Here is a 22,365-nt window from a genome sequence, read left to right as displayed (position 1 = left end):
CCCCCCATAACCCTTGATTCCCCGTCTACCTAAAATCTATCTAACTCAGCATTGAATAAATTCAATGACCCAGCCTCCACTGCTTTCTGGGAAAGAGAGTTTCACAGACTAACAACCCTCTGAGAGAAAAAAATTCTCTTCATCACTGTCTTAAAAGGGTTAAAGTCTTTATTTTTAAAAGATATCCCCTAGCTCTAGCCTCCGCAGCAAGAGGAACATCCTGCCAACATCCACCCTATCAAGTGCCCTCAGGATCGTAAGATTGTGTCCTATTTAATTCAATTTAATTTTGTTTTGAGGAGATGGATAAATATAGCATATAATGATTTGTGCCTCAGAGATACAACACAGATCTGTGTACATGCTAAATAGCAGAAGCAGCCTGGTATAGACAGAGCTAAGTGATCTCACAACCAACAGATCAGATCAAAACTCTGCAGTCTTAGTATATCCAGTCGTGAGTGACTGGACAATTAAACAACGCACTGGAGGAGGAAGCGCCACAAATATCCCCATCCTCAATGATGGAGAAGCCCAGCATCTCAGTGCAAAATACAAGGCTGAAGCATTTCAATCACCTTCAGCCAGAGATGCCAAGTGGATGATCCATCTCAGCCTCATCCTGAGATCCCAGCATCATAGATGCCAATTTGATTCACTCCATGTGATATCAAGAAATAGCTAAAGGCACTGGCATAGCAAAGACTATGGGCCCTGACAACATCCCTGCTGTAGTACTGAAGAATAGTGCTCAGCTATTTCAGTACAGCTATGACGCTGGCATCTACCTGACAATGTGGAAAATTGCCCAGGTATGTCCTGTCCTCAAAAGCTAGACAAATCTGGTCAATTACCACCTCATCATTCTATTCTCAATCATCAAAAGGTTATAGAAGGTTTTGTTGACAGTGCTTTCAAGTGTCACTTATTCAGTAACAACCAGCTTCCTAATGCTCAGTTTGGGTTCCACCAGGACCACTCAGCTCCAGGCCTCATTACAGCCTTGGTCCAAGCATGGAAAAAATAGATGAATCTCAGAGATGAGATGAGAGTGGCTTCCCTTGACATCAGGCAGCATTTGACTGAGTGTGGTATCAACAAAATTCAAATCAATGGGAATCAGATGAATTTGTCTATTATTAGTTTGAATTTCTGCCCTCTTTTTATGCTCTTAAGTCTTAGCTTGAATTTATTTTCCAGATTTACCTTTTCCATACCATTTACTGGGGTGGGGTGCAGTTAGCTCAGTTGGCCTGTGACTACCATGTGGTTCAATAGTTCCAGCTGAGGTAGATTTGGAACCTGCCTCCTTGCCCTGCCCCTGCTTTTGCTTCTCTTTCTGCTTTGGTTGTGTCAGCATCACAGACTAATATCCGTATTCTGCCAACATTTATATGGTTAGTGCTAGCTAAACCAGACATAACCTGCTGATATGGTAGCCCTGATAATGAAACACTTACTTATGGAAATAATCTAAAGATGGGTATTGAAGATTTCAAGTGATGGGGCTGTGTCCTTGGGAAGAAAGATTCTTGATACACTATCTTGGAAATAAATGGTCTTTGTAGTTTATGGATAGCTATATCTTGTTTTATCATTGCTGGAGGGCACTAGGTACTTGTTTTTGTCAATTCCCTCCAGTCTATGCCAAATTTTATATAACATAGTCAATCTACTTTTCTCCCTTCTTTGTGGTTCCCATTCCAATGCTTTGATGACGGATGTGACACTGGTGTATTTCCCATACTGCAGCACAAGCAATCATGCAATCTTTGGATCATTTCAATCTTATTTATATCTCTATCCATATAAGGATTCCTCACACAACTTGCATTCTCCAGAATGAAAGCAAAATACTGCGGATGCTGGAAACCTGAAATAAAAACAAAAAATGTTGGAAATGCTCAGCAGGTCTGGCAGCATCTGTGGAGAGAGAAACAGAGTTAACAATTCAAGTCCATATGATTCTTCTTCAGTATAAAGAGAAGTAGCTCTGAAGAAGCTCTTTATCTCTGAAGAAGAGTCATATGGACTCAAAACATTAATTCTGTTTCTCTCTCCACAGATGCTGCCAGACCTGCTGAGCATTTCCAGCACTTTTTGTTTTTATTGCATACTCCAGGATTGGATGAACATATGTTTGTTAAGTTACAACTCTGATATTTTTGTTGCAATACGGAAGATTTCTTCTCAGAAATCTGAGAACCTTTTTGCTTTGGGTGTTGTCTGATGGATATAGAATCTCCATTGAAGATTGGTTTTATGATGAACCCCAGGTATGTTTGAACAAGAAGAACTTTGTTGAAGACTTTTAAGAAATCCAGTATTGCCATGTGAATAAATTAATTTCTTTTGAAGCTTGAAGCTAGGTCATCGACAATCTGTAAAAGCTGTGTTTCAGTAGATCTTTTTAATCAAAAACCATCCTGACTATCTACCAGGACATTGTAAACTTCAAAGTGCCTTCATGACATGAGAATGAACAATATGTTCAAGCAATTTGCAAATGACGTTGATGAGAGAAAACAATTTGTAGTTTTCTAGCTGATTTTATCCCATTTTTCAAATATGTCTCAGATGTCAGCTTGTCTCCACTGGTCTGGTCAGTAGCTGGTATTGATTGACTCTTGAAAATGGTTGGTCAATATTGGACTGGTAAGAAATTGGGGTCTCGAATAAACAGGCATTTCCTGCATAATATAGACCCTTTATAGGATTTTCAAAACAGCATTGATTCTCTCTCTGGAAAGAGGATTCCTAAACACTTTGACTTCTATTATGACACAGCTGATGGTAAAGGCTGAGTTGTTCAAATTCCAGAGGGAAACTTGAAACAACTGTCATGATCCATTTTTGCAATTTGTATGTTTCAAGATGCAGGCTTTGAATTCAGTAGTAATAAGAAGACTGAGTCTCAAGAGGTTTTTTATAAAACTAAATTAAACATTTATTAATACAAGAAAAATTGTAAGCACATACATATGTCTTCGAAATTACTACTATAATAACTACAAAAATCCCCTAATTAATCTGACACTCAGTTACACCCCTGTCAAGGCAACAGTAAAAGTCATATATTTAAAAAGACCCCAGGCAAAGCACATTTGACTTTACAAATTCAAAATGAGGTTCCTTGCACACACATTTGCAGGTGTACAAGCTGGTTAGATCTTAAATGCATCTGACTTACACACACAAACTCCTTTCTGTTTACACCTAGCTTTTCTTTTGAATGTAAATTTCCCATTGTACCCTAGACTTTTAACGTCACACCTTCTAACAATAACACTTTCATCACACTAATTTTATTATTAATATAAACACATTGCTTGGCATCTCCCAGCTAGGTGCAAGATTTCACCCATTCTTTTGAATGGTTTATTTAAAAATGTAAGTTGCCCCCTTGACACCAATGTTTCTAAACTTCCCCATGTTTATCTAATTACCATTTCAAACCTACTTCTTTCTATACATCAAAGCACTCAGACTAGCTGGCTGTAATCCAATTAAGACACTCACATACACACCCATAGACACAGATGCAACTAAACTCTATTTTAAAAAATAATTTCCAATAACATTATAGACATTAATTTCTTTATGACACCTCGAAACAACCTTAGTTCAAGCTGCCATATTGACATTCCTAAGCTGATAGAATGGCGTCTTTTGTACCCACTTATCTACGAAATTGTTTAAAAAGGACCAGGATATGACATGACACCCAGCAAGATGTAAACTAAATAGCTGTCTTCGAGCAGGGTGACACACAAGGGGTGGTAACCACGCTGATGTTTTGAGTACCTGTCCTATATCCATTGGTCAGAATAGTTTGAATAGGTGATTGATGCTGGGTAAGCTACCAGCCCCAAAAAAAGGTTATATATATTGGTGTTATACTGGTGGTAGGGGGCTGAGGTGCTGATGAGGTGGCAGTGCTCGTTGGGTAGCTGCCTTCTTCAGATGGAAGATGGACCAGAGGACGAGGAGGAAGATGATGGAAAGAGTTTCTTAACACTTCAGCCAGAGAGCAGAATGCTGTTATCACAAACTACTGAGATCAACACACTCTGTGAACCATCCATTTGTCCTCTGGGATCGATAAACCGCTCTCAACTGTTAAGGATTTTGTACTTCTTCTGTCTAATTAGTTAATACATTATATCTAAACTGTTGTTTCTTAATAAACTTAATAAACCATCTTAAAATTGCTTATGATGAGTTGACTGCCTATTTAGGTATCTGTGGCTCCCAAAACCCGAATTCTTGCAGCCATTTCATCAGCTGTTAATTTTAAAATCCAGGGAGGTTTTTAATCTGGACCCAGGGTTTTATTTGGATTTATTTCTTGCAATAATTTTAAACACCCTCTTTACTTATAATGATTTTTTGTAAGTGGTCGCTACCAAAACTGGATGTGTGTGTTAAATCTTCTTGTAAGTACAGTGGAAAATTGATCACTTAGTGCTTCTGCTTTACCTTTAGGATAACATATAAGTCTATTGTCTATTTTGATATCTGAAATGCCGACTTCTTCCTTTTTAGTTTTCTTAATGAATGACTAGAAGATTTTAGAATTCTCCCTTGGAGGGGACGGCAATGGTAAACCACCACTAACAAAGAAAACTGCCAAGGATGATGCATAGTAGACAATGAGCCGTGGATCTGCATCAGGCAGGACACTCATGGAGTGAAATATCATTTACTGTCACATTCAGATATGATACAGAGTGAGATTCCCAAAGCTCAGAGACGGAGGGACAAATTATTGTTCGATGAAAAGTAAAGTACCCCTTTTTAAGCGCATCAGTAGTAGAGAAAATGCTAGAATCTACTATAAAGGATTGATAAATGGACACTTGGAAAATAATGATCTTACTGATCATAGTCAATATGGATTTATGAATGGGAAATGATGTTTGATGAACCTTTTGCAGTTTTTTCAGGATGTTACTAACAGAATTGATAAGGGAGAGTCAGTGGATGCAGTTTACTTGGATTTTCAGAAGGCTTTTGATAAAGTCCCCCACTGGAGGTTGGTTAGCAAAGTTAAAGCACATAGGATAGGAAGTAATATACTGGCATGGATTAAGGATTGGCTAACAGACAGAAAACAGAGTAGAAATAAATGGCGCCATTCTTGCTTTGGCAGTCTATGACCATGGGGTACTGCAAGGATCATACTTGAGCCCCAGCTATTCACAATATAGATCAATGATTTGGATGTGAGGACCGAATGTAATATTTCCACATTTGCGGATGACACAAAGCTAGGTGGGAATGTGTGTTGTGAAGAAGATGCAAAGCAGCTTCAAGAGGATTTGACAGACTTAGTGAGTGGGCAAGAACAAGGCAGATGGAATATGATGTGGAAAAATGTGAGGTATCCACTTTGGTACGAAGAACAGATTGTGCAGAGTATTTCTTAAATGGAAAGAGGTTAAAAATTGTGGTTGTACAAAGAGAACTGGGTGTCCTTGTAAGTAAGTCACTGAAGGCTAACATGCAGATGCAGCAGGCAATTAGGAAGGGTAATTGTGTGTTAGCCTTTATCACAAGAGGATTTGAGTACAGAAGTAGCAAAGTCTTGCTTCAATTCTGTAGAACCTTGGTTAGACCGCACTTGGAGCACTCTGCAGTTTTGGTCCCCTTACCTTGGAAATTATATTATTGCCATAGAGGGAGTGCAACGAAGGTTCACCAGACTTGTTCCCGGGATGGCGGGACTATGAAGAGAGATTGTGGAAACTGGGCTGTATTCTCTAGAGTTTTGAAGAATGAGAGGTGATCTCATTGAAACCTACAAAATACTTAGACAGGGTGGATGCAGGTGGGATGGTTCCCCTGATTGGGGAGTCTGGAACCAGGGGACACTTTTTCAAAGTAAAGGGGAAGTCACTTAGGACCGAGATTAGATTTTTTTTTAACTCAGAGGGTTCTGAATCTTTGGAATTCCCCACCCCAGAGGTTTGTGGAAGCTCAGTCATTGAGTATGCTTAAAGATTGACAGATTTCTAAATACCAATGACGTAAAGAGATATGGGGATGTGGGAAAAAGACATTGAAGTGGATGATCAGCCATGATCATATTGAATGGCAGAGCAGATTCGACGGGCTGAATGGCCTATTCCTGCTCCGATGTCAGGTTCTTATATGATGAAATAAAACTGCAGACAGTGGAAATCAAAAAAAAATGCCAGAAACAAACAGCAAGACAGGCAGCATTATGGGAAGGAAGAAAGCCCATGTTTTGGGTATAAACCCTTCCTTCTCCCCTGAGTGTTGCAAACGTTTCCGTTTTTGTTTCTTATTTATTTCCATTTCATTGCAGGGCAGGTTTGGAAAGGGACGGGTGGTCTATCTCAGATGTGTGTGGATAATGGATCCGCTTTCTTTCGGGCATAAGTCTGAAGCAAAAACGCTATGAAAATCACCCCTTTCGGACTTTGTCCCCACAATTGCCACCTTATATTTAATGTCCCTAAGCTTGTGCAGCAACTTTCTGTTGATTCTTTCCTGCAGAAACTTTAGAATGACCGGGTTACTGCTTACGTCACAGTACCGCCCCGTCATTGGATTGGCTCAAACTGAGTAAGTGTCTGCTCCGATTGGCCGGGAGTTTGGGGGGGGGTTTGATTAGCCAATAGCCTTAGGAGATGTGTGAGCGCGCGAAGCAGCCGGAGTTGCTGGTGACGGTGGCGAATGTTCTGGAAAGCTGCAATTCCAACTTTTAATATGTGGTATGGGAATAGTTTTATCGCGGTTTAGCGATGGAATTAATTCGTTGTCTATGTTTTAAGTGGGTAAAAATCTGTAAGGCGGACTCTCCCAGCAAGCGGCACATTTCTCGGCCTGTTTTTTTCCTGTAGTGTTAATGCCCACCCCCTTCCCCGATGTTGAAGTGTCCCCCAAGACCCTTCACAGTCGGCCAACCCCGTAAAGCAATAATGTGAGGTGGAGAGAAGGAATCGCAGCGCCTAGGGCCCAGGCATTTGAAAGCACGACCGCCGATGTTGTTGGTTAAAATCTCTGCTGTGCCAGAGGTTAGAAATCTAAGGGGATTACAGTGCAGAGGTACAGGTCTGAGATATTGCTTAACTGGGAGTCAGTGTAGGTTCAGTGCGCACCAGGATGACTGGCAAACAGGACTTGGTGTGAGTTAGGATGTGGGCAGCACAGTTGCCGTTAAATTTCTGAAGAGGGTGGGAGGAAGATGGGAGACTGGCCAGAGCACATTGGTCTGCTCCTCAAGAAGTTGTGCTATAACAGTATCTCAGAGACCTATAATTGAAACATGCATGATAGATGCCCTTTAAATTTACCAGATGAAGATGGACTTGTCTATAAATTTTTTGGTAATGTGACAACCTTGTGTTATTACCAAACAACCTGGCTGGCGCTGGAAATAACTTTTACAATTATGGAGTCTTAATTCCTTCAGGTTTTAATTGTTAGAGATTTTTAGAAGTAAATCTTGTCTTGTTTATATTTTCCTCTTGATCACATCTTTCTTTCTGTCTCTTTCACCTTTACTTGATTTGGCAATGAAGTAAATATTCTAAATGGTTCAGGCTGTGTTTCTCACTAAGGATTCTTAAAACCGGTTCACACCAATCCTGATGTCCATATAGAGGCCACCACTAAAATTGCTTGCTAGCCAGAGCAACTTTGAATAAAGAAAGTACATAGAAATTAACTAATGGTGCTGTGAAATTCGGCTTACTATAACTTGCAGCTGATCTTGTTGACTTGTTTGCATGTATATTCTGCTCTGGGTGTGGGATTCTGTATCTATGCTATAGCTAGTGTTTCCAGTCACCTGCTGATGAGTACCTAAATGGAAAGCCCTGACCTATTTTATCCTATTCTCTTTCTCCTGGGTCACTCCATTGATGCATCTAAGGGGAAGTTAGATAAGCTCAAGAAGGGAAAGGAATAGAAGGGTATGCTGATAGGGTCAGAGAAAGAAGAGTAGGAGGACACTTAGCTGGGCAGTTGGTTCTGACATAGACCAGTTGGACCAAATGGCCTTTTTCTGTGTCATGTAACCTCCTGATCCTTTTCTGATGTGCTGTGTTATATGTGCTTGCAACCTTGCTATTATCTTGCCAGGGAAGGCCCATAAACACGTTTTGATTTAACTTTGTATTCCATTCCCCTTGCAATAAACAATAACATTCCATTTGCTTTCCTAATCACTTGCTGTACTTGCCTACTAACTTCCTGATTCATGTACCAGGACACCCAGATCCCTTTGTACCTCAGACTTCTGTAATCTCTCTCTATTTAAATAAGATGCTGCTTTTCTATTCTTCCTACCACATTATTGTACTCCATGTGCCAGATTTTTTGCCCACTAACTTAACCTGTCTATGTCCCTTTGCAGACTTAAGTCTTCAGTTTACTTTCCTATTTGTCTTTGTGTCATCAGCAAATTTAACAACCATACATTCAGTCCCTTCAAGTTCAAGTTAAGACTGCTCTCTTTCATCCTTCCTACCTTTCTTTCAAAATGATATTTTTTTTGATTATTCATTCATGGGATTTACTGGGAAGCCTGATACTTATTGTCCATCCTTCACTGCTGTTGAAAAGGTGACAGTGAGCTACCTCAAATCACTGCAGTTTGTTTGGTAAAGGTGCTTTCGTGTTCCTGTTCGGTAAAGAGTCCAAGGATTTTTACTCAAAGATGATGAAAGAATGGATATATATTCCCAAATCAGAGTGGTGTATAATTTAGTGGGGAATTTGGAAGTGGTAGTGTTCCTCTTCACCTTCTGCCCTTGTCCTATGTGGCATGGGTTGTGGGTTTGGGAGGTGCTGTCAAAGCCTCGGTAAGACGGTGATTTGCATCTTGTAGATGGTACGTACTTATCCAAGTAAGTGGAGAAAATTCCATCACAGTCCTGATTTGTGCCGCCTTGGTGGTGGAAAGATTTTGGGGAATTGAGAGGTGAGTCACTTACCACAAAAAACAGCTCTTGTAGCTATGGTGTTTGTCAGATTTACTACAATGTCTTCCCTCTGTCTTTGCATAGACTGAACAATTCTTTATCTTGAACTCACATGCCTCTGCTTTGATTTTCCCATTCTTCCCCCTAAGCCTCTTGTTCCAGAAACAGATAGGCCATCTTCTCTGATAAGTAATCATGCAAGAACTTTCTGCCTCCTATTCCTAGCTAGTTCCTAATTCAGGTCAGTAGAAACTGTTGTTTTCCCACTGTCTACCCCAGCAGCCTATGCCAAACTCATCTCTGATGAAATCATGGGGATGTAGTGATATTGCCACTAGACTGTAATCCAGAGACCCAAGTAATGCTTTTGGGGCTCAGGTTCGAATTTGAATTCAATAAAAATCAGGAATTAAAAGATGACCAGGAAAATCGTTGCCGATTGTCGTAAAAACCCATCTGGTTCACTAATATCCTTTAGGGAAGGAAACCTGCCACCCTCACCTGGCCTGACCTACATGTGACTGACTCCACACGAACAGCAACATGGTTGACTCAAGTGCCCTCTAAAATGGCCTTCAGTTGTATCAAACTGCTTAAAAAGTCAATAAAAGAATGAAATCGGACGGATCACCAGCATCGACCGAGGCACCGGAAACGCCAACGGTAAACCCAGCCCTGTCGACCCTGCAAAGTCGCCCTTAGTAACATCTGGGGCTTGTGCCAAAATTGGGAGAGCTGCCCCAAAGACTAGTCAAGTACCAGTCTAACATAGTCATACTCACGGAGTCATAGCTTACTGATCATCTCCCAGACACCACCATCCGTGGCTTATGTCCTGTCCCACTGGCATAACAGACCCAGCAGAGAACATAAGACCTAAGAACATAAGAAATAGGAACAGGATTAGATTATTCAGCCCTTTGAGCCTGCTCTGTCTTTCAATAAGATCATAGCTGATCATCTTGTGTTTCGATTTCCACATTCCCATCTAACCCCGATAATCTTTGATTCCCTTGCCTAACGTGAATCTGTCTACCTCTGCCTTTAAAAATAATCAAAGACCTTGCCTCCACCACCTTCTGAGGCAGAGAATTCCAAAGAGCTGGCAGTACAGTGGGGAGGGAGTTGCCCTGGGAGGCCTCAACATCAAGTCTGCGTCCTATGAAGTCTCATGGCATTAAGCCAAACATGGGCAAGGAAACCTACTGCTGTTTACCACCTACTGCCCGCATCCCCCTCATTCTCTCTCTCTCTCTTTCTCTCTCTTCTCTCCCCCCCCCACCCCCCCCAATCAGCTGATGAATCAGCACTCCCTCATTTTAAACACTCAGGGTGACAAGGTTGCAGAATATACTCTGGGTAGAGGACTTCAATGTCCATCACCAAGAGCGGCTCGGAAACACCACCACAGACCAAGTTGACCAAGTCCTAAAGGACATAGCTGCTGGACTGGGCAGGTGGTGAGGGAACCAACAAGAGGGAAAAACATACTTGACTCATCCTCACCAACCCATCTGCCTGCAGATGCACCTGTCCATGACAGTATCAGTAGGAGTGATCACCGCATGAGCCCTTGTGGAGACGAAGTCCCGCCTTCAAATTGAGGGTACCCTCCATCGTGTTGAGTGGCACTACCACCATGCTAAATGGGACAGATTTCGAACAGATCTAGCAACTCAAGACTGGGTATCCATGAAGCACTGTGGGTCATCAACAGCAGCAGAGTTATACTCAACCACTATCTGTAATCTCATCGCCTGGCATATCCCCCACTCTACCATTACCACCAAGCCAGGTGATCAACACTCATTCAATGAAGAATGCAGGAGGGCATTCAGGGCGCAGCACCAGACATACCTAGAAATGAGGTGTCAACCTGGTGAAGCTGCAACACAGGACCACTTGTGTGCCACACAGCATAAGCAGCAAGTGATAGACAGAGCTAAGCGATTCCACAACCAACAGATGTTAGGAAATAGACAGTTTAAGTAAGTTTTATATTGTTATTTGTAGGTATTAGGAATGAATCTTGGCTTTAATGTTTCAGTTTGATTTGTATTCTTGTATGTTAAAGGTCAATTTGAGTTTTAGTTTAACTTTTAAAAGATGCCTGCATGTGTAATGAGTTCACAACTTGGAAGAAGTTATGCAAACATGGGTGGAAGAATTGGGCTGTTGCCTAGCAATGGGTCCAGAGAGGCAGGTCCCTCCCACAGATACACAGGAAAACTAAAGAAACAGCAGTGTTTAAGTTCACTTTGAAGTCAAGACCCCAAAGAGACTGGACACTGGGAGAGGGAGCTGCAGATTTCCCAAAAGAGCCAAAAGATCCCAAGGCCAAAGGATAGACAGAAACAGGGGAAAGTCCCAGGAAGACCTAGTCTAAGGAAGGATAGGGACCTGGAAAAGGCCCTCTTAATGAAGTTAAGAGTGAGGGGCAGAGAGAAAGGCTCCAAGCTTCAGATTTAAAGAGACAAAAGCAAATTTAAAGTGAGAACAGCTTGCAAGAGGCAAGAAGGTCCAAAGAGGCAGCTGAGTCAGAGAGTGAATGTTTGGAAGATGGCTTGATTGCGCCTGATGACCCAGGGAAGAGGAACACCTGAGGAGAGTTCTAAACACTGGAGGTAAACCCTTGAGGAAGGCGTCTGAGAGAAAGCATCAGTTTGAGAGAAGATTCCAAGGCAAGGTCTTGGAGATTGGAAACCCCACATGTGCAAGGTGGAGTTTGGTGAGACAAGCACCTGGGGGAGTTGGGGAGAGATCCATAGCATCTGGTTGAGATAACACCTGTCTCTTGGTTTCAGAGTGTGGTGTGTCTGACCACAGGGTGCTTGTTGTGGGCATTTAGAGAAAAAGATATCTTTTTTTACCTTGTGTTAACCTTACAAATCAGTTTATATTTGTAAAGGTATAGTTGTGGATGAAGGAGTATTGTAATACGGTTCGTCTTGTTTAATGAATGTAACTTATGTGACTCTGTTCAGTAGCCCCTCTCCATGTTTCTAAACAGACAAATAAAAGTTAGGATCTAGAAGCTGGGTACCACCCTGGGATCAGGCTTGTCCAGTGGTAACCTCGGCTGGGGTCCTAACACAGATCAGACCTAAGCTTTGCATCCCTGCCACATGCAGTTGTGAACGATTGGGACAATTAAACAATTCACTGGGGGAAATATCCCCATCCTCAATGATGAAGGAATCCAGCACTTCAGTGCAAAAGATAAGGCTAAAGCATTCGCAACAATCTTCAGCCAGAAGTGCTGAGTGGATGATCCATCTTGGCCTTCTCCAGAGGTCCCCAGGATCACATGCCAGTCTTCAGCCAATTCAGTTCACTCCTCATGATATCAAGAAATGGCTGAAGGCACTGGATACTGCAAAGGCTATGGGTCCCGACAGTATTCTGGCAATGGTATTGAAAACTTGTGCTCCAGAACTTGCCATGCCCCTAGCCAAGCTGCTCCCAGTATAACTACAACACTAGCATCTACCTGGCAATGTGGGAAATTGCTCAGCTATGTCCTATACACAAAGCAGGACAAATTCAATCCAGCCGATTACCACCCCATCAGTCTACTCATCAGGGAAATGATGGAAGGGGTATCAACATCGCTATCAAGTGGCACTTGCTTAGCGATAACCTCACTGACGCTCAGTTTGGGTTCTTCCAGGGCCATTCAGTTTCTGACCTCATTACAGCCTTGGTTCAAACATGGACAAAAGATCTGAACTCCAGAGGTGAGGTGAGAGTGACTGCCCTTGACATCAGGGGAAGGATTTGACCAAGTGTGGATCAAGGAACCCTAGCAAAATTGGAGTCAATGGGAATTGGCAGGTGGAAGCTCACTACTGGTTGGAGTCATACCAAGCACAAAGGAAGATGGCTGTGGTTGTTGGAGGTCAATCATCTCAGTTCCAGGACATCACTGCAGGAGTTCCTCAGGGTAGTATCCTCGGCCCAACCATCAGTTGCTTTATCAATGACCTTCCTTCCGACATATGGTCAGAAGTGGGGATGTTCACTGCTGATTGTACAAGTTTGGCACCATTCACGACTCAGATACGGAAGCAGTCCATGTCCAAATGTAGCAAGACCTGGACAATATCCAGCTTGGGCTGACAAGTGTGTTGCGAATGTTACTTGCCACAAGTGCCAGGCAATGACCATCTCCAACAAGAGAGGATCTAACCATCTCCCCATGACATTCAAAGGCATTACCATAATTGACTCCCCCAGAAATTGAACTAGACTAGCCATATAAATACTGACTACAAGAGCAGGTCAGAGGCTAGGAATCCTGTGGCGAGTATCTTACCACCTGACTCCCCAAAGCCTGTCCACCATCTACAAGGCATAAGTCAGGTGCGTGATGGAATATTCTCCACTTGCCTGGATGAGTGCAGCTCTAACAACACTCAAAGCTTGACATCAGGGCATAGTAGCCTGCTTGATTGATTGGCACCCCACCCAGAAACATTCACTGTCTCCACTACTGATGCACACTGGTAGCAGTGTGTACCATCTACGAGATGCACTGCAGAAACTCACCAGGTTCCTTAGGCAGCACCTTCCAAACCCACAACTGCTACCATTAAGAAGGACAAGGGCAGCAGATAGATGGGAACACCACCACCTGGAAGTCCCCTCCCCCACCACCCCAAAAAAAAACCCAGCAACACCCACACGTTTTTTTAAATCCACAGCCTTTTGCCTCAACCTGCTCACATCAACTACTCACTACTAAACTTTCCCATCTTGGCTCCATTTTTGGGAGTATTACTTCTTGCTAATTTTGGCACCACCCTTTAAAAGCTAGCCTTCACATGAAAAAGCTGCATTTAAAACTTTTTTTCTGACTCCGTCATCTCTAATTTACCCTTTTCTCTTAAATTCTTGGATGTCTTTCAACCCAAATATACCCTTCCTTCTCCCACAACTCCTTATTTAACCCTCCAATTCAGCTTTCATGTAACCCAAAGCACTAAGGCCACCTGGATCAGTCACTAGATGACCTGTGTGACCATGACTGAGGCTCAGTGATCCTCTGTCTTCCTTGCCTGTCCATTTTCCATTCTGGCCTATCTTTGGTTTGTGTTCATATGGATTTATTCAATACAATGATTTTTTTTGACAGCCAAGTAAAATTGCCCTGCGTGATAGATATTGGTTAACTCTGGTTAAAATATTTGTTGTTGAATGTAACCTAGAGAAAATTATGTAAATTTGCTACCGGCCATCTTTATGGTGTGTTGGCAAGTACCTACAAAACTACTTTTCCATTATTTGGAGGTTTCTTTTTGCTTCTGTAACATGAAAATCATTCTGGAAATTTAAATATTTTCTGTTTTCACAGGAATAGCTGAAATAAAATGAGTTCCAGTTTTAATGACCTGATCTGCTAGGTGTAACATTCTGTTGAGGTTGCATTGTTGAATCAGATGACAGAACAGAACTCTGAGAGGGCCATGTTTGATTTTACTGTCCTCTGTCATGAAGGTAGGGAACATACAACTTTACTGATACCTTAAAATTGTTTCGTGATATTGCAGCTTTATAGAACTGCATTACAAAGGTAAAATCTGTGACATGCATATCTCAAGATTGTTGTTGTCTCTCTGTCTTAACTACAGTGATTATCAGGGTTGCATTTATATCTTGTTTTAAAAATGTTTTGTGTCTCATTACAGATTTGGGACCATTATGTCCAAATTGGTTTGAAGAACTTAGTTTGTCAGCTTCTTCTAACCAGCTTAAACAACCTAGAGATGATGCCCGTTGCTTTACATCAAGTTATTTCAAAACACCATGGCAGAAGCAGACTTTGTATAGCCAGCTAGATTGCACTCCATCAGTTTTCAGTGGTCTGACTTCAATAACCCCCTCAGTATCCACCCCAGAAAAAGGGAATGATCAAACATGCTTGAAAAGAGGTAAATCATCAAATCTCAGAAAAAATCCAAAATATTTATCATGCTTGATGTCCTGAGGGTTCATTATTTTGGGGCTTTCAAAACTTGCACATTAAACGTGGTGTTTTCTGGTGTAGCATAAATCAGGCTGTGGTGCCAAACTACCTTATTTTGTAGCATATTATTCTGTATCACGAAAGAGTTGGACCCAACACTAAGGCGATGTTGGCATTTTTTTATTTATTGAGAAACTTAAGCTGAAGGGCTAAACACCATAATGCACAACATAATTAAGGTTGAAAGAGATGAAAGGCTGAGGTAAATCAAGATGTAGTGATTACATGGTTGAAAGAAAGTCTGAGCTCCATCACTTTAAAATTCTAGACGAGTGAGGTAGCACAGGAGAATGTTGAAAGTTAGACTCTCTGCACATGAAAATTTGAGGGGGAAGACCAAGTAGAATATTTGAAATTTCAAAGGAACAAGAGATGAAAGATCAAGAGGAACAATACTCAAGTCTTGTGCAAACTTGGACTTGGAAAGAATTATGGGATATTGAAGAGGCAAAGGAGTGTTTGACATGAAGGGAAGTCAAGCAATGGAGAAGGAATTTCATAAAGTCATAAAAGGTCTTAAGATGAAGAGCTATAGATTAAGCCATCAAAGATGGGAGGTGTACCTTGGTTAAACCCATGAGAAACTATTATCTTTTGAGAGTTGACACCAAATTTTAATTGCCTGTAGAGAGTTGTGGAAATGTGGAAGTTGGTAGCACTAAGAACTTGGAATCTGAAAGAAGCTCAGAAAGATAACTGAGGGACACCATTCTATCTGTGGAATTTACACTCCCACAGAAACTTTTAAGTCTGTTCCATGCCCCATCCCACCATATAACTGTCTTTGAATGATTCCAGAGTTTAAACCTCCCCATCTCTACGCAGAAAATCATTCTTTGCACGAAAAAGTGCTTTCTACATCAGTCCCGGGCTTGTATTTCAGCAACTTGTACCTATATCGACTTGCCCTACAGTTGTTATTTAACTTGAAATTAACTTTTATTTTGTTTTAGTTTGTTTTGACGCTCCATAATTTTATGAACATAGAATAGAAACCCTAGTGTCCATTTAGATAGCAAAGGTAACAAACCACTAAGGTAATTTTGTGGATAAGGAACAGAGAGGGCAAATAGGGAAGAACTTTAGAGATTCCTGAATTAATGTAAGGGATCAGAGGAGGTAGAGCAATTTGAAAGGAAAATGAATAATCAATAAGTTTAGTCCATCAATATACAGCAATCGTATAATTGTAATGTTAACTTAATGCTAACATACGGCAAGGCTAGAAATAACATTGATCTCAATTTTAATATGATTATGAATAAAATAATTTTACTGCCATGTAACAAGACAATTGATATGAATTTGTGTTTAACAGGAACCAGTAGTTATCCTGCTGTGGCACAAAGAATTATACATCCATACAAGACAACAGATAACGGCACCTCAAATCCAACCTCTGATATTTCTTTAATGAAAAGGTATGTTCAATTCTCTCTCCCTCATTTTAGTACAGGGCACTCTAGGCTAACTTTTCTTCCTGGAAACAGTTATTGCCAGAAGCATATTCCACCTGGTGGTGTGACCCACCTATCAATATGGTTGGCGGGAGCACCTCGTCCCATTCTACCCATCTGTTGGGAGGTTGGTTCTGAGGATGGGAAGGAGTGGGAAATCCAGCTGTTAAATCTTTTAATACTCTCTAAGAATTTTTCATCTGTTTCTCACCTCCATGCTGCCCCTTGGCGACATCATCCGAAGGCATAATAGTTATCAGATATAAAAGCAAAATACTGTGCATGCTGGAAATTTGAAATAAAAACAGAAAACACTGGAAAAAGTCAGCAGGCCTGACAGCCATCTGTGGAGAGAGAAACAGAGTTAACGTTTCGAGTCCATATGACTTCTTCAGAGCTAAAGAGAAGTAGAAATGTGATGGAATTTATACTGTTTAAGTGGGAGGGGGAAGCATGTAAAGCAGGATAGAAGGTCAGCAATAGGTGGGGGCCAAAGAGAGATTGACAAAGTAAGTGTTAATGAATAGTGGTGAAGACTAAAGAAGGTGCTGATAGTGGCATAGAAGTAAGAAGGCAGAATATGTTAATAGCAGAACAAGGGTCAACACTGTGCAAGAACAACATAGGAGAAGTGACAGGTGGCCCTTTTTGTTGCGGGGGGGGGAGGTGAGGAGGTGGTGGTTGAGAAAAAAGTATGGCAAAAGGGATAAAGGATAAAACAATGGATAAATGAATAAAAATAAATAAATAAAATGTAAAAATAAGTTTTAAAAACAGGATTAAAAAAGGGATGAAGATAAAGGAGAGAGTTCATGGTCTGAAGTTGTTGAACTCAATATTAAGTCCAGGACACTATGGAGTGCCAAATCAGAAGATGAGGTGCTGTTCCTCCAGTTTACATTGGGCTTCACTGAAACATTGCAGCATATGGATAGACATGTGCATCAGAGCAGGATGGTGTGTTGAAATGGCAAACAACAGGAAGGCCTGGGTCATGCTTGCAGACAGATCGAAGGTCACCCAGTCTGCGTTTGGTCTCCCCAGTGTAGAGGAGACTGCATTGGTAGCAACGAATGCAGTTAAACCAAATTGAAGAAAGTGCAAATGAAGCACTGCTTCACATGAGAGGAGTGCTTGGTCCATTGGACAATGAGGAGGTAAAGGGGCAGGTATTGCACCTTCTGCAATTGCATAGCAAGGTGCTGTGGGAACAGGATGAGGTATTGGGGGGGTTGAGGAGTGGACCAGGGTATCCCAGAGGTAACGGTGCCTATGGCATGCTAACGGGAAGATGTATTTGGTAGTGGCATCATGCTGGAGTTGGCAGAAATGGCGGAGGATGATTTCTCCTCTCTATCCTGTTGCTTGCCATTTCACCACACCATCCTGCTTTTGTGTCCACATGTCCGTCCTTGACCTGCTTCAATGCTACAGTGAAGCCTAACGCAAACTGGAGGAACAGCACCTCATCGTCCAGTTAGGCGCTTTACAGCTTTCCGGATTGAAGTTCAACAACTTCAGACCATGAACTTTCTCCTATCTTCACCCCTTTTTTAATCCCTTTCTAAATTTAAAATTTTTTAAAATTCATTTATCCCTCTTTTTAATCCCCTTTTCCCCAGCCAATCCCCCTCAAAAGAGCTATCTATCACTTATTCTATGTTTTTCTTTTACAGAGTGCTGACCTTGTTCTGCTATTAACATATCCTGCTTTTTAACCTTTATGCCACTATCAGCGTCTTCTTTAACCTTCACCACTACCATTAATACCCCTTTTGTCTTGTGTCCATGACATCTTTGTCAATCTCTCCTTAGCTCCCACCTATTGCCACATTTTGTCCTCTTTTACCTGCACACACCCCCCCACCGGCCAAAACCACCAACAGTAGAAATTCTATCACGTTTCTACTTCTCTTCAGCTCAGTCATACAGACTCAAAACATTAACTCAGCATCTGTGGAGAGGGAAACAGCCAGACATGCTGATTTTTTTTCCTAGCATTTTCTGTTTTTATTTCAGTTTTCGGATATATGCTGATGACACCCAATTCTAACTCACCATCAACTCTCTCGACTCCTCCACTGTTGTTAAATTATCAAACTTCTTATCTAATATTCAGTACCGGATAAGCAACAGTTTCTTCTAATTAAGTATTAGGAAGACTGAAGTAATTGTTTTCAGTCCATTCTCCAAATTCTTTCCCTAGCTACCAACTCCATCCCTCTCTCTGGCGACAGTCTGAGATTAGTTCAGTTTGTTTGCATTCTTTTGGTGTCACATTCATGTTCGTACCATCGCTAAAACCACCTATTCCCACCTCTATAACATTGCCTGACTACCCCACATCTCAGCTAATCTGCTGCTGAAACCCTCATTCATGTCTATGTTACCTCTAGTCTCGACTATTCAAATGCACTCCTGGCAGGTCTCCCACATTCTACCATCCGTAAACTTGAAATTAGCAAAACTATGCTGTGCGTGTCTCAACTCGGAGCAAGTGCTGTTTCCCTATAATTTCTGTGATCACTTACCTACATTGACTCCTGATTTTTAAATGTTCATCATCATTTCAGATCCCTCCATGGCCTCGTCACTCCCTAGTTCTGTAATGTCCTTCAACCCCACATAGCTCCTGAGGTATCTTTATTCCTATAATTCTGGCCTCTTGTGCATCCGCAATTTTAATTGCTCACCATTGCTGGTAGTACCTTCATTTACCTAGGCCGCAAGCTCTTGAATGCCCTCCTGTACCTCTCTCCTCCTCTCTACCTTACTTTCAGCCTTCAAGAAACCCTTTAAAACCTACCTCCTCTGACTTAATATCTTGCAAGTGGCTCAGTGTCATACTTTGTTTATAATGCTCCTGTGAAACACCTTGCAATTTTTTTTTACATTAAAGTCGCTATATAAATATTTGTTGATTTACCAGCTGAAATGCAACCAAGGAGGAACAAACCCTTTTGGACTGAGGGAAGGAAGTCCACAATGCATATAGTACAGGTCCAATGAAAGGAGGCAACTTTGACTGTGAGTGGCCCCTCCAGTAACCCATTGCCCCTGTTCAGTGCTGGAAGATATTCAGTGACCTCATCAGAATAGGCAAGTTAGGAGAAATCAGTCAGAACCTGAACCATTTATTTTTAAACTCATATTTGCACATTTATTTGTTACTTTCTTCAAAAACAGCAACTTGTATTTATATTGTGTCTTAACATTGTTAAACATCCCAAGACACAACTCAGGAGCATTATCAAACAAAATTTGACTGAGCAGGTAAGGAATTAATAGGACAGGAGACCTAAAGTTTGGTAAGAGGTTTAAGAAGGATCCAGGCTTGGGCTGACAAGTGGCAAGTAACAATCTAACCATCGCCCCATGACACTCAATGGCATTACCATTGCTGAATTCCCCACTATCAATATCCTGGGGGTTACCATTGACCAGAAACTGAACTGGACTAGCCATATAAATATGTGGCAACAAGAGCAGGTCAGAGGCTACAAATTCTGTGGCGAGTAACTCACATCCTGACCCCCAAAGGCTGTCCACCATCTACAAGGTACAAGTCAGGAGTGTGATGGAATACTCTCCACTTGCCTGGAATGTGTGCAGTTCCAACAACACTCAAGAAGCTTGACACCATCCAGAACAAAGCAGCCCACTTGATTGGCTCCCCACCCACAAACATTCATTCCCCCGCCCCCCCCAGCACCACCGATGCACACTGGCAGCAGTGTGTACCATCTACAAGATGCATTGCAGAAACTCACCAAGGGCTCTTTAGACAGAATCTTTCACACCCATGACTGCTACAATTTAGAAGGCCAAGGACAGTGGATGCATGGGAACGCCATCACTCGGGAGTTCCCCTCCAAGCCACACACCATCCTAACTTGGAAATATATCGCCATTCCTTCACTGTTGCTGGGTCAAAATCCTGGAACTTCCTCCCTAATGGCACTGTGGGTGTGCCTACACCATGTTGACTGCAGCAGTCCAAGAAGACAGCTCACCACCGCCTTCTCAAGGCAGTTGGGGTTGGGCAATAAATGCTGGCCTAGCCAGCGATGCCCATAATCCCATGAATGAATTTTTTAAAAAAAATGCCGAGAGAGAAGCGGAGAGATTTAGGATTGGGAATTCCAGAGCTTGGTCCAGAGGCAGTGAAGACATTGCCAATGGTGGAATGATTTTTAAAAAAAATCTGGATGCGCAAAAGGCCTGAATTGAAGGAACGCGGATACCTCTCAGGATTGCAGAGCTTATAAAGATAGTAAGGGGCAAACCCAAGGAGAAATTTCAAAATGAGGATGATAATTTTGAAATCAATTGAAGGAAAGAACCTAGACTTATATTGTCTTTTAAACAAAGTACTTATCAAGTGTGGTCACTGTTGCATGAAAATGCGGCAGCCAATTTGCACATAACATGGGCACTCACGTACCACTGAGATAATAAGCAAAGAGAAGGGTGCTGTGGATGCAAGCCCTTGCCCTAGCCCTTTCTGTTTCCAGCACATTACTTATTTTGCAGCAAGTTACATTATTGACAACGAACCATTAAATTATGACATTTTCAGGAGGTGCAGAATGCAAATTTAGGCTATCATCCAAGTATCGTGCACCTTCCCGTGATTGTTTTGAAGTTTCTTTTGTGAAATTTGTGTAGTTATGTAATTTGTATATACTGGAAGAAGAACTGTGATACTCCCCTCTGAAATTATTTAGTATGATTGTCATTTGACTAGCATCATTTTGAAGGCTTTCACATGTGGGCTGTCTCATATTTTCCTTCTTCATTAGATAATTAAATATGGAGCATGTCTTTTGTTGTTTAAAATGGTATTGTCTTTTTGTTTTAAGCGGAATTTTATTGCTTTTAATCTCCTGGTTGGTTAGCCTATTCCCATATTCCTATTTCAGCCATTAACTGTTCTTGGAGGAGATCAAATCAAATTTGAAACTTTTGAAGGGGGGGGGGATGGGAGGAGAAGTATCTATGGGAGATATAATCGAACATAACCAAACAAATATAATGAATGTATAGATTAATTTACAGTGCTTTATAGTGCCATAGATTCCATATGCCTGGTAACAACAAATTCCATTTGGTAATCTGTCCTATTGGTAGAGAAAAGAAAATAAATGTTCAATTTTGTTGTTAAAGCCATAACAAGCAACAGAACTGTTCATTTACTGCACTTCCAAGCGTTAAATATTGCTCCATAGTGAAACTATTTTTCCAATGTGCAATTTACATCATGGTACAGTTACTTGAGACTTCATTCAACGACTGCACAAAATGATGTGGGAGAGCATTCAACTTGTAAAATAATTTCAGGCATGTTTATCAGTGCTAGAGTTTAGGAAGAAAAGCTTCACCTCAAAGCTCGATTCATAAAATGCAACATTCTATTTTATGCAGAAGGGATCACTATTGCCTGAATAACTGAAGCTGTTGGGGTGAGTTTTTCCTAAGGCGGGTGGGCTGTTTGGGAGCGAGCATGGGCAGGCGCGGAGCTGATCGGCTGCGCGCCTCCATTTTACGGGCGGGCCAATTAAGGCCTACCCAGCGTAAGGCACAGCCGGTAGTGCTCTGTGCTACCTGTGCGGACAGGGGAGGAGGGAGAGTTGAGGCCTGTGCCCTTTCGTGCATGCGCGCGAAAGAGCGCAGCAATCTCCCTGAGGCATGGAGCTTAAGGAGATTACATAGCCAATAGAACTTTTTTTAAAATGAAGTTTAAAAAAATTATTTAAACATGTCCCCCCATGTGACAGTGTCATATGAGCTGGGACATTTTGTGAAGTTCAGAAAATTTATTAAATTTACTAAACCTTCAGGAAACCTCATCCCACCTATGGTTGAGGTTTCCTGGAAAATGCAAAGGCTGCTTGGGCTCTTTGCCTGTCTGCCAACTTTAAGGTTGGAC

The 22,365-nt window shown here is 41.6% G+C and overlaps 1 protein-coding gene across 4 annotated transcripts in view; it reads left to right on the top strand.

The window, feature by feature from the left end:
• The first annotated feature begins 6,657 nt into the window (after positions 1-6,657).
• The window catches only part of brca2 (BRCA2 DNA repair associated), a 143,708-nt gene continuing 128,000 nt past the window's right edge, over positions 6,658-22,365 (top strand). For 2 of the 4 annotated variants that reach the window (XM_041199193.1, XM_041199191.1), the window contains exons 1-5: positions 6,705-6,740; positions 8,861-8,953; positions 14,308-14,450; positions 14,642-14,884; positions 16,298-16,400. In XM_041199193.1, coding sequence (XP_041055127.1) covers positions 14,393-14,450; positions 14,642-14,884; positions 16,298-16,400 — 404 coding nt within the window. In that variant the 5' untranslated portion in view covers positions 6,705-6,740; positions 8,861-8,953; positions 14,308-14,392. Of the gene's footprint in view, positions 6,741-8,860; positions 8,954-14,307; positions 14,451-14,641; positions 14,885-16,297; positions 16,401-22,365 lie in introns of those variants that run through there. The other 2 variants (XM_041199192.1, XM_041199194.1) reach the window with 2 other exon arrangements.

The sequence above is a fragment of the Carcharodon carcharias genome, chromosome 11 (genome assembly GCF_017639515.1).
Source record: "Carcharodon carcharias isolate sCarCar2 chromosome 11, sCarCar2.pri, whole genome shotgun sequence".
NCBI lineage: Eukaryota > Metazoa > Chordata > Chondrichthyes > Lamniformes > Lamnidae > Carcharodon > Carcharodon carcharias.
The sequence above is the reverse complement of the archived record's forward strand: the minus strand, read 5'-3'. Positions and strand labels throughout refer to the sequence as shown.